Source organism: Ciconia boyciana, chromosome 3, assembly GCF_034638445.1.
Source record: "Ciconia boyciana chromosome 3, ASM3463844v1, whole genome shotgun sequence".
Lineage (NCBI taxonomy): Eukaryota > Metazoa > Chordata > Aves > Ciconiiformes > Ciconiidae > Ciconia > Ciconia boyciana.
The window spans coordinates 91,748,194-91,760,820 of record NC_132936.1 but is presented as its reverse complement, the minus strand read 5'-3'; the positions used below and the strand labels follow the sequence as shown (position 1 = coordinate 91,760,820).

General features: G+C 35.7%; 1 protein-coding gene across 1 annotated transcript in view; it reads right to left on the bottom strand.

The window, feature by feature from the left end:
- Positions 1-699: 699 nt before the first annotated feature.
- FEZ2 (fasciculation and elongation protein zeta 2) overlaps positions 700-12,627 on the bottom strand; it is a 31,783-nt gene continuing 19,855 nt past the window's right edge. The window contains exons 7-8 of the mRNA XM_072856564.1: positions 11,665-11,730; positions 700-4,845 (exon numbers count right to left, since the gene is read on the bottom strand). Of these exons, the coding sequence (XP_072712665.1) occupies positions 4,829-4,845; positions 11,665-11,730 (83 nt within the window). The 3' untranslated portion in view covers positions 700-4,828. The remainder of the gene's footprint in view (positions 4,846-11,664; positions 11,731-12,627) is intronic.

The following is a 12,627-nucleotide window of genomic DNA, read 5'->3' as shown; positions in this document are numbered from 1 at the left end:
TAGCAGACAATATCAACTTCTCTTGGAACTGAAAGTGACAGAGATTCTGCGTTTGTCTTTTTCAAATTTATCTCAAAGACAATTTCTATCCCTCAGGTTGGAAAGAGGTGAATGCAGATGGTGGAGATGTTTTTTTGTGATGAAATAGCTGTAAGATGTTTTGACGGACTTCCATGCTAATTTAGGAACCTTCCAACCCCAGATTCCAAAATACGCAGATAAGTAGCATGATCTATATGGGGCTTACTTTGCACAATTAGTTTTCCTGTGAAGGCAATATAAGCAGAAGGAGAAACATTCCTGGGAGCAGTCAATGATTTGTCTACAGATAAAAATTAACTGACATTTTAACAGCAACGCTGCCATTCCACTCAAAAAACTTCCTGTACGCCAGCCTACTTGAGCTGGGCAATGAAATATTCCTGAAGGCCAAAAATGCAGTCAGTGGGAAAATCTGGATTGTTTTCTTTGAATTGGTCAGCCACTGAATATCATCAAGCCATAGAACTGTGCAGGATTGCGTATCGACAGAAACAGATGTAGAATCAGAATTTGCTTTCCATAGTTTTGAAAAAACTGGGGCACTCTCCAAACATTTTCCTGATCAAGAAAATCCAAACACTTTACCTTCTTTGCTGAGTTTTTCATCCCATTGTATTCAGCCTAAGTTATAACATATTGTTTCCAAGAAACATGCACTTGAATTCATAAATTTGCATGCAACGCTACAGAAAATTAAAATTACTATTTATTACATAAAGTTAATGTAAAACCCAAACACAAAGACCAGCTGGAAAATGAACAACAAAATTATGAGCGCTGTTTAAATTAGCATTCAGTGCAAAGAGAGGCTTCTATCCAACTTTTGCAGATTATAAAGGAAAAAAAAACAAAACACAGTGACAAAATTCAATAACTAGTTCCCCCAGTTCATACAGTTTCTTCAACAATTACTGTTAGGACAGGACACTGATCAGCTATTCCAGAGAGCCATCACTGATCAGTACGTACATACAAACAAAAAGGCAAGAAGTCCTGGGTTAGGTCCTGATCAAAAGAACATGAGCAAGGGAACAAGACACTTCATGTCACCAGCAAGGACAAAGCACTTACAAAATGAAAGCATTCTTACATGGTAAGAAACTCTCTGCAAGGAAGGTATCTAGCACTTCTCCATCATTAGATGTGCCCTATAAAACCCTCCTAGCACTCACTGCTACCTGCAAAATTGTAGACATCTTGAAAAGAAATTGTATTATCTTAGTGTTGGAACAGGTAGATTTCCTGTGTGACAATCAGAGAGTTTCTTTTTAGGCTTAAAATAAACACCGCTGTGCCCCCAAGAGAAGCAGAACGCTGAATTCACCCAACATGATTCAAGATCCATTTTGTTCTGATATTTCATTTTTTACTGGATGACAGAGTTTTTATGGTTTCTGGAGTGACTTTATATCCGGGGATAACTTGGAGGCTCATGAGAAGTTTTAAAAATTAGGATTGATACCTGAATCGGAAAATAGTTCCAAACCCACATGGATTCTGTTACAACACAGCCCCGTTGCCCAAAAGATACACTTTGCAGAATGGTGAGACGAGTCAGTAAGTTCAGGCTTGGGTGCATCAGAGCTGAGAATGCTTCACCAGAAAGCATTGCTTCGAGGCCCTTCCCAAGTGAATTGGGTAGATGCTGTTTTAAATGAAGCAAGCTGCTGATCTCTACTGCCCATTCCTGCCACAGCTGGAGAAGCAGGCTTCCTGCTACGCAGGCTCTGCACCATCTACAGGAGTTGAAACCTGTATCTTAATTTGTCCCTGCAAATGAGGAGGTAGCTGCTGTAAACGATGCCGTGAGGAGATACACACTTGATTATCAGCACCGTTGCCAAGCACACAGAGTGCCGGTTCTGGGCTAGCTGCAGTTTCCAAGACATGCATGCAGAAAGAATACCAAAGTAATCCAGTCTGGAAGCAACAATGATGTGAACTACTGCAATAAAACGACCACTCCAAGTTAAAGGCTACAATTATATGGCACAGTCAACAGCAGATATTCTGTATCACCAATTACTTACACCAGCTGAGAGTCCAGCTAAATCATTATCTTTCACCACAAGGGAACTGACATTGTTTTCAAGTTTCTTTCCTTAACCAAGAAAACATAATTCTAGGACTCTTGACGACCTCTGCCATACTGTCCAGACAGTGCCTGACTCAAAATTCCGACTCCAGCCAGCAAGTGAATAAGCTTATATCAAACAAAATAGCTGAAACCCAGAAAAAGGGTTGGATTAAAAAAAAAGGAAAAAACAAAAAAGAAGAAAAGGCTATTCAAGTAAATGATACAAATAACCTAATTTTAAGTAACTTAAAATTCAATGATTTTAAGGAGACTTTGCTTCCAGGACTCTTCATATTAAAAATGGAACAGATTTTGGTAAAAATGTATTTTTACCAGATCTCTTCTAGGGTATTTATCAGCAACCGTTCTTGGGTGGCCATTTACAGCTATCACATGCTAAAACTAAAAAGAATAATGAAATCTAGCTCCCTGAAAGAATGCAAGATTCAATAATGCAGCTGGAAAAAGGATGCATAATAGAGAACATGAAATACATAGAACTCAGCAGAAAAGCAGATCTGCATGGTTCTTTTTATTCAAATGTTTTGAGATCCATTTTTTTTTAATGTACATAGATAGCTGTACATATATAATACTTGCCACCTTTGGCAGTTGTTGTTTAACGCCAGGATTCTACATACAAGGTAAACACGTACTTTTCATGATGAAATCTTGTTTAGTCTGATGAGGGGCATGATATACCCAAGCAGATGCTTAGCTCACTAAAACTGTTTCTGGTCTTTAGTGTTGGGTTTTCTTTCAAGTTTTACTACTTTTAGTATTTCATGACTTTAAGTCATCCAAGATTTGCTACAACTAACACCACAAACTTTGTCAAGTGTTTTTTGTTTCTTTTTAAAAAATTATTTCCTTAAATTCTTCTTTTTTGTTCCACCTTGTCACCTCAAGCCTCAAAAGTAGATTGCGACATCTCTGAATACATCTTATTTGGAGACATGGTGTGTTTCACAACATGTGCATCTTTTTTAAAAAAATGAAGCAAAGCAGGGTCATCCTTTTTGCCAGTTTCCAGGCATCAACAGTAAACATCAAGCATTTCCATAGAAAAAGCATGCCATAATGAGTTAGCAACACATCAGCTAAAGAAATAAATGGCAGCTTTCTTGTTAGAGAAACCACAAATAAAGTAGAATAAAGCAACAACAACCCCCCCCCGCCCCTTCCTCACATATGACACACTTATGCAGAGTATCTATTTATTCTTGAGCAGGCTGGCAAGTATCCATTGGTGGTCAAGTGGGGGGAGAGGGAGGAGGAACGAATTTTAAGCTGAAAACTTTACCAACCGAAAAAGGCACAAAAGAGAGAAACATTGAGGCCTTTAGAAAAAAGGGAAAGCATTAAGAACTATTTTCAAACTGAATGTGTTTTACTGATCAAAATGAACATTTGGTGACAATGATAACACTGAGTATTAAAGAAGTGACTCAAGGTATTCATGAGCAAATTTCTCTTCAACTAACAAAAAGACTGAAGACTTCAAATGGAAAAACTGTTTGAAGAAAATACATGTTTATCTCTTTAGGACCTTATCTTCCAGTGCCTTCACATATACAGTATATAAATCTGGGTGTAGAATCAATAGGAATTCAACCTAGAAAATAGTTCCTTTATTTTTATTAGTAGTTCTTATACTTCAATCTAATCTTTAAGACTGGCAAAATTATTTGTGACAAGTGTTTAATGTTGAGATTACGGGGTATGTTTCTTTTACAGGATTTGTAAAATACATTCTCATCTGTTTGAATGCAGATACATCATCACAGAGGAGACAGTGCATACAATTTACAACAGAGATTTGTAGTAAAATTTAGATACACAACAACCAATGTCTCGATATAATACTAATTTGGAACCCAGGTGCAAGTTTTTAAAACTGTACATGTATTTTTAAAAAGATATAGCCTTTTAAAATGTTTATATATTGAAGCATTTTCATTAAGATCAAGTACTTATTAAAAACAGTAAAATTATAGCAGCAATATGGGAGAATATCTAAGCCACACGAACATTAATAATTGAAGTAAAAACAAATATGAAATATTACATTACCTGGATGTTTGTGTCAGACAACAAGGATAGGTAACACACCAATTACTTATGCCAAACCATCAAATAATCTGGATTTGTTCACTGTATGAACAATACTGTTGCATGGTTCAAAGCTACTGTTTTAAAAGAAGTATCGAATGCTGACTTCCACCAACACTGTTCTGGAGTGCTTCCTGGAGAACTCACTTGAATCTTTTAGTCCAAGCCTGACTATGATCCTTTTTGCATCTTTGCTATAGGAACTAAAGATGCTTTTAAATATGGATTCCTTAAAACTAGGCTTATTTTATTTACACTATTCGAAGTTTACTTTTCCTTCCAACAACAAAATGTGCAGGAGGATTTACTACATGCTATACAATGTAAAAATAGACTTTAAAAAGCCAGAACAATGTGAGTAAAACTGTACAATGTTTGTTCCCTGCTCCAGTTCATTGCACTATTAAGTTAAAATGGATGAGTTGTCATGCCCAGAAGACTTGCTGTAGAATCAGAAAATCCACGCACACACAGAGGAGGTAAATGCATACTGGTTTTTACCTAAGATAGTGCCAAATGAAAAATACTATGAGTTATATCCACAGAAAGCTTCTCATCATAGGAAGGAGCATGGCTAATTCTGAAAGGCAGCCCTCTTCATGTAGGACACAGTACTGCAAAAGAACCACAAATACATCTTGATAAACAACAGTGAAGTTAGGCTGTATAAAATGTATTGTGTATACTAAAATACTTAAATGTTGAATTCTACACTATCAGTAACACGGTAAAATCTAGAAATCAATTGAAACTGGCAATTAAGATATCACCCTCTTCTCAAAATATAATTAAGTGACACAACCCACTATCTTTAACTAATATTACCCAGAAATGAGTTAACTAAAGGTCATGTCTTAAACAGTGCTTTTCGAGGTGTTCTATTAGAAAACAGAAAATTAAATAAAAGGTGACGCATGCAGATATATTTTAAAAATATGCACTGACAATTTGAGATTCTAACTCTACTTTCTAATTCTGGTGCGTGCACTTGAATCACACAGTGGGAAGATAAGACATGTCCTTCATGTGTTTCTCATTCCTGTTTCACATGTAAGACACAAACCTCAGAGCAATCCAGCTTTCAAACCAATGCTAGCACAACACAAAAGCAAATAAAGAAGTCAGGTGTAACAATTAAAAACTTCAAAGACATGAAAATAAATGTTCTTATCTGAAACACTTGCATAATTTAAAAATAGAACAAGGGGTAAATTCTTGCTTTATTAAAACAAAAACACCTGTGGTTTTTTTTAAGCCTTTACTAGAAGCTTGAAAGATCAGATGTGAAATAGCAAAGCAAGCTGAGAGATGGAAAACAATTCTGCTTTCATGGCATCTACATTCAGAAAAAAGCCTGAAAGAAATTAATACTAGACATATTTAATGCATTTTACTCAGTAGTAATGTATAGCTTACTATTGTTAGCACTGTATTTTTATGTCACAATTACTGTTTAAGGACAATTGGAAAAGAACACAAAGCTTAGGAATAAATACATCTCAGAACAGTTTACTGTAAGGATACATCTGATTTCAAATGCATTTATTTCAGCTATAAATACATACATACTTATCTATTGTTATATATAATAGTTATGTTTTAAGAATGTCACCATTATTTACTTAGACATGTTCTTGAATTAAGGGAAAAAAAAACAATTAACCTTGCAGGGGTACAGAGAATGATTTATTCAGTTTGCCTATCATACTGGTAGTATGTTGTATTCAAAAATTATCCCAGTACATGAAGCTAAATCCTCATAGTCTGTAAAAACTGGAAGTGAAAACTAGTATCTTGAAATACTATGTCTAGATGTGATACCAGACAACTTATCCCTCATATTTTGATTCTGTGTATATCCACAGGCTAACGTTTATATATCTCATTGATTTGTTCTGTACGTAGCTAAATTAAGGAACCAGCAGATTTCCTCAGATATTCCTCCTTACCCCCATAACAATAAAACTAGGTAACCCCCCTTCCCACCATGCCTTCCTCAGCTTCTACTTTGAATTCGCTATGAACTCCATCCCAGCAGGTCTTCCCCATATTGTTCCTCTGTTCTCATGCCCCCAAACTGACAGGAGCTACAGTAAGTGCATTCACCTGTATGTGAATACATAAAAGCTATCTGGCCAACTGGTTGTTGGCTTTTAAAAGCCAATAGCCTTTAGCTCAATAGAAACAGTGGTTTCAGTCCTTCTACCTAGATGCAGTTCCCTACAGTATTTGTGAAATGCAGTTATTCCAGTAACCCTTCTTTCTGTCTTGTGGGGTTGAAATTGGCAATTATTATTTGTGAGGCTGAAGAGACAGACAACACAACTGCACAGAGGTATTTTTTTCAGAAAACAGCCTAAACTTGCATACTTCAATGATTACAGATGCTACTACTTGTTGCATTATTGTACTTGGCAAATAAATCATAATGCAGAAAGTGATTACATTACACATGCGAGAAGAAAGACTGAAAGCTTCTGTAAAAAAAAAATTCAATGGGTACAGTCAATACAAACATGCTTTCATCTAAGGATATGGTACCTATTCTTGTTGCGACACCTAGAAACAATGCAGCTACAAGAGATGACAAAAATATCTCCATCTGTGCTCCTTGCTTTACAGCTTAACTTGTGCACAAGAAACTTTGCTGCTTACTAGCTTGTGCAGGTCTTTCAATGGAAACAAATGCAATGTTTTCAAAGCACATTATAGTTGTTAAGCTATCAAAAAAGATCAGTAGAAACATGAGCACAAAAAGCATTTAAATACAGTGAGCTTACTAAGCTGCCAGCTTCAGTCCAAAATTGTGCTTTCTGAGATCAAGAATTTCAGTGTTGGCTTGATATTTCTTTCCGTGTCAGCGAATGCATTCCTCCACCCTCCTCCAATTCTCAGTTTCTACTTCATAGAATCACAGAATCATTTAGGTTGGAAAAGACCCTTAATACCATCAAATCCAACTGTTAACCTAACACTGCCAAGTCCACCACTAAACCATGTCCCTAAGCGTCACGTCTCCACATCTTTTAAATACCTCCAGGGATGGTGACTCAACCACTTCCCTGGGCAGCCTTTCCAACGCTTGACAACCCTTTTGGTGAAGAAATTTTGCCTAATATCCAATCTAAACCTCCCCTGGTGCAACTTGAGGCTGTTTCCTCTTATCCCATCACCTGCTACTTGGGAAAAGAGACTGACACCCATGATCCCTAGTGATAAAATACAGTAACAATATATTAAAAATATATTCAGAAAAATGTAAGCACAATGGCAAATGCTTATCAATTTCACATTACCATCTATTTGCATTCTAAATCTATAAAATAGAATATGAATCATATGCTGGTGGGAGAACTGCAATATACTTGCAAAGCAAATCACTAGGTCCCTTTCACTATTACTAACTTCAGGATGGAAATGTTCACTGAAAAGTAAAAAGAAACAAAACCCACAAAGGGAAAAAAATCCCCTTGAAAATCATTTAGGTTGCATCAAGAGTAACATGAACAAGAGAAGGTAAGCTACTGCATTGTACAAGACTCTACATGGAATATGTACATAGTCTGGCTTTGGGATACTTACCTTTGAGGATTTACTCCCTATGGAATAGATCCAGGGGAGAGCTAACTGATCACTGGAAAGAGGGACTTAAGTGTGAGGACAAAATGATGATATTTTTAACATTTTGGGGGACACAAGGGGGCGGTAGAAATTGGGAAAAGAGGATGCTTTAAAGAAGCAAACACCAGAAATAATTTCAAAACTAATAATCCTATTCAGAAATGCATATGGAGTTTTCTTTTTTCCTAGCATGAAATGCACTGAGTTGCATTGGATTTTTTCACTTCTTTATTATACCGCATTCGCACATCCCATGTTCTGAGGATTTCTACTTCCAGCGTTTCAGAAGCATTAGCTGGTTATGAAAAAAAAGTGCAGGAATGATCCACGGTAACATAGAAGGTCAATAGCAGATCTGGTTGCAGAACTCTCCTTCAAGTTCCAGTCCCATGCTCCAGCTCTTGGCCAAAGTGCCTTGCCAAAACAAATTTACTCAATCATCATTAAATGAAGATATCAAATATTAGACAACACACATGGAGGGGGTCTGTGTGTGTCTTCCTACATGATCCAAATTTAGTCTTTCACAAATTTCAGAATTATTCTGGCATTTAGTTCAAGATAGTGACACTTCTACAAAATACCATGAAATTCAGAGAAAATATAAACTTATTTCACTGTCTTTTTGTATTATCAGATCATCAGTGAATTTGGCAAGATTTCTTGTTAAATCAACACTTACTGCCCAATCTCATGGTTCCATTAACCTTTCCAGGTTCACAGCATTCTTCTTTTATTTGTTCCATTACATTATGCCAACAATACTATGGCAATTGTTAGAATCACTTTTTTCCTGATATTTTTTTCTTCAGCTTTTGACTCTAAACAATCTAAAGTAACTTTCCAATAGTAACCAACAATATCTGGGCAAGTTTATTACTAATTCTGTGGACAGCCATAAAACCTACGTAAGACTAGAATGTTATAATTTTTTAAATACCATAGAAGAAAAAGACAGTGCTGCTTTAAAAAAGAATTGTTAAGAACTTACGGTAAGTAAGATTTTTTTTCTTTGCTGTGTAAAATGGAATATAGAACTAGAAACAAGGTTTTACCTGTGCTGACAAATGCCACACTAACCACATTTCCCATAAAGCTACACATATCCTATTGTCACATACAATTTACTGCCTGCTTTTTTGTTGTAAGATTGGAAAAAATGATCCTCAAAGGAACAAGAACTTAACAGATTTTAACAAAACTAAGTATCTTTGGTGATATAATTCACACATTTCAAAATATCATTTCTGGATTAAAGCTTAATAAAAAGAAATGGAATCCATTCAGTCTAAGACAATGGCTGGGTCATAGAGTAAACAAATGTAAAATGAATACAGTTACCACTATACCATACGGATTATTATTCCTGGGTCCAGAACTTGCTATCCTCCTGTTTCTTTTGGAATACAAATTCAAACCTCTAAATCCTCATTATCATTTTCACCTTGCCAAGACATTTTTAATCTTTCCAGTGAAGAGAGAAGACTCTTTAAGAAGTAGGTCACTCCTTTTATTTTGAAATTCAGTGAGTAGGTTGGAATTTCAGGTATAAAAGCTGAGCTGAAAGTTGCTTCAAGTGATTGTTTAGAATCATCTAATCTCCCTTTAACAAGCTTTAAAATAATCTTCAGACAATAGACAGGTGGCTGGGAGTATTTTGCAGCATGTATGAAGCCTCACTGAGGCTTCACGCCAGAAGTTTTAGTGGCAGAAAAAGAAGAGAAACAGATTAAGACTTCAGAAACAACTGGAAGACTTTGGCTGTTCCACAGATAAATCTACATTACAATTTAACACCGTCAACCGAGCTATAAATATTTAATATAATCTAAACATGGCAATGTGAAGCTTAGTTAAGGCTACATTGAAAGGAAGAGTAAAAATCTGTGCTCACTAGCTTGTTCAACTGCTTGCCGTTGTGCAAACAGACCCACAGAAGAGTGAGAAAGGCTGAGTTCTGTTCAGTAATGAAATCATGGCAGCGGAGGGGAAATCACCTTTTCCTTTTGGTATGATGCAAGTGAGTGATTACTTTTCATACTCCAATCATTTGTGTTTCACAATTTAGAGACAACAATGCTTGTATATGAAGACTTGTTTGGTCCAACACATTTAACATGAGCATAATGGTTTTGTAATTGTTGCATTTAGCTAGTAGAACATCCCTGGTGATTTTAAAGTCATAAGCATGCAGAGGCAGAGGTAGGAGGGAACCTCAGTATCAAGCTTCCTACATCATCCTGTCATATGTTCAGCTAATCTAGTTTTATAAGCCTTCTGTGCAGAAGATTTCTCCGTTTAACCTAGGCAGCCAGTTTCTTCTCCGTATCCTAGTATTTCTATCTCTGTATCCTGAAAGTTTTTCTGGATAGCTACATCTAAAAATAAGAGCAGACACCGTAAAGAGCACTATTCATTCCAATCAGTTTCTACCAGATGTATTACGATGAAAAGCAAACAGCTTTAATTATTGACAACAGTTCATCCTCTTCGGTCGAAGATTCTGCTTCACAAAACTAAAGTTTAGTGCCATCACCATTAAAAAAAACCTTGATCTTGAGCCTAAATGGCTCTCAGCTCATAAGCAAATACATCTGTCTAATATAGGAAGAATTTTCAGAAAGGGTAAGTAAACAACAGAGCAATCAGAAGAATCAACCGAAAGGATCTCTGCATTCTTATTATACGTGGTAGTTCTGCAACCCTACATGAAACTTAGAAATGAGCCTCTTCCAACAGGAAGTCTGTCAGAGCTTCTAGAATACTGCATGGCACTCCTTTCAGATTTTCTGAAGCAAGAGCACACTAAATTTCATCCACAACTTTAACCTGAAAGTACTTTCAAATCTCTGTGAGATGAGAGCAATTAGAAGTCTGTGTAAGAAATACAAAAACCTTTAAAAATTGTATGGAGGGATTTAAGTCAAATGATTGTATTTGATAAAACAGCGAGACTTGGAAAGCATGATACCAAAAGAAGAGAAAAAGTTTGCAGCATATGAACATGAAGTAGAACATAATACACATTTGTGTGGGAAATAAAAAGGCATCCATCACCCTTTTGTACATCCATTTGTTCAGACCTTGGGAGTTTGATGCATATGCTAAACTTTAAACACTAAAGAAGACGGTACCATTTATATGTCAAGAATTAAGTAAGAACATAAGCATTAATAAGATCTAGGCAAAAATGAAGTCAGAAGAAAAACATTTAGAAGTAATTTAACAACCCGGAAAGTACCTGGAACAACTCCTTAAAGCTAAAGCAAGAAGTGATTTTCAATGTCTGACATTCTATTAATATAATCAAAGAATGGAAAATAAACGATTAGTACACAAACCTTTTAAATAAAACATGCAGAAGGTAAAACAAGTAAATGTAAAATAAATAATTTTTACTATTGGTCAGAAGGTAACACTTAAAATGAAGCTATAAGCACTTTATCTAGCAAATCCATGATTACCATAGGCAGTGTGAATTCCAACTCTGAAAAACCTGTACAACACAAGTTTTTAACTACACCCATTTAACTTTGTAAGCCAAACTGCTCTGCTCCTGCTGATGTCCTTCAGCTATTTGAATGTACACCACATGCTTTGCTATATTATACTATCACAAACAAACATGTTTTATTTATGAACTCTACACTCAGAAACATTGGACAAAATAGAAGAGAATATAAATGAGAGCTGTGTTTGACAGAAGGGCAACATAATTCATGAATGCTGTAGGACTACTCTTTTCAAACACACCTTGTATGTACATTAAGTTAATTTAGAATAAAAAAACCCCTGCTAAGAAACATACTCACCCTTTAAAATATAGTCTGTTAACAAGCTTGGCACTTTCTCGCTATCCTCTTTCATGGCATGCAGGACTGAAGTATGAAAAAAAAAAAATCAATCAGATATTTAGTCACAAAGACAACACTCGCTAAAGAAATACCATGAAGCTGTTTCAACTACTCATAGGGATATTGCTACCAGATTAGTAAGAAAACTCTTAAGTGGAATATAAGAAGATACAATGAGATACATCATATCTCCACCTTTCACTTGTGTAATTCTCACTGAACTCCGCAGTAGCTGGATGCAAAAGAGCCAGTTTTACATGGTTAATTATTACAGTAAAATGTCATCAGTCATAACAGCAAAAAAGCACCTCTTCCCTATAAAAAATATCTCTCCAAAAGAAAGTCACCACACCCAAAAATAAAATATGCTAACAACTGCTGGAGGGTTGGAAATCTTAGGTAAAAATGTATGCTCCATTACTTAGTTTATTTCCTTGATCTTCATCCCGAATCAAGAATAATGACACTTTTCTGCAGAAACACTGCTGTGAATGATCTAATGAAAATGTTGGTTTTTTCCCCTGAAATGGTGAACATTAGCAACTGTAGCTTAGAAAAATCTTAAATACATGATTGAATTTGGCATTAACTTAGAATAATGCCAAAATGCCATTTTTGTGACTTTTATCAAGTCAAAATTGTCCATCCTTGCATATTGCTGAAGAAGGAAAAACATTTGGACTAGCTCAACTTGACACATATAAGCTTGTTTGTTACTCCATAAACAAAAACAATGGCAATCCTTTATGAAGTGCTCTGGACATGACTGAAAGAATCAAAAGTACAGAATTATACTGAATAGCAGTATTTGATAAGCTCCAAATTCCTCATATGAGACTCTGAACTCGAAATATAACAAGTGTTTTATTTCAATTTTTATGTCAAAGTAAGATATTAGTGTTCATAACTACAGAATAATAA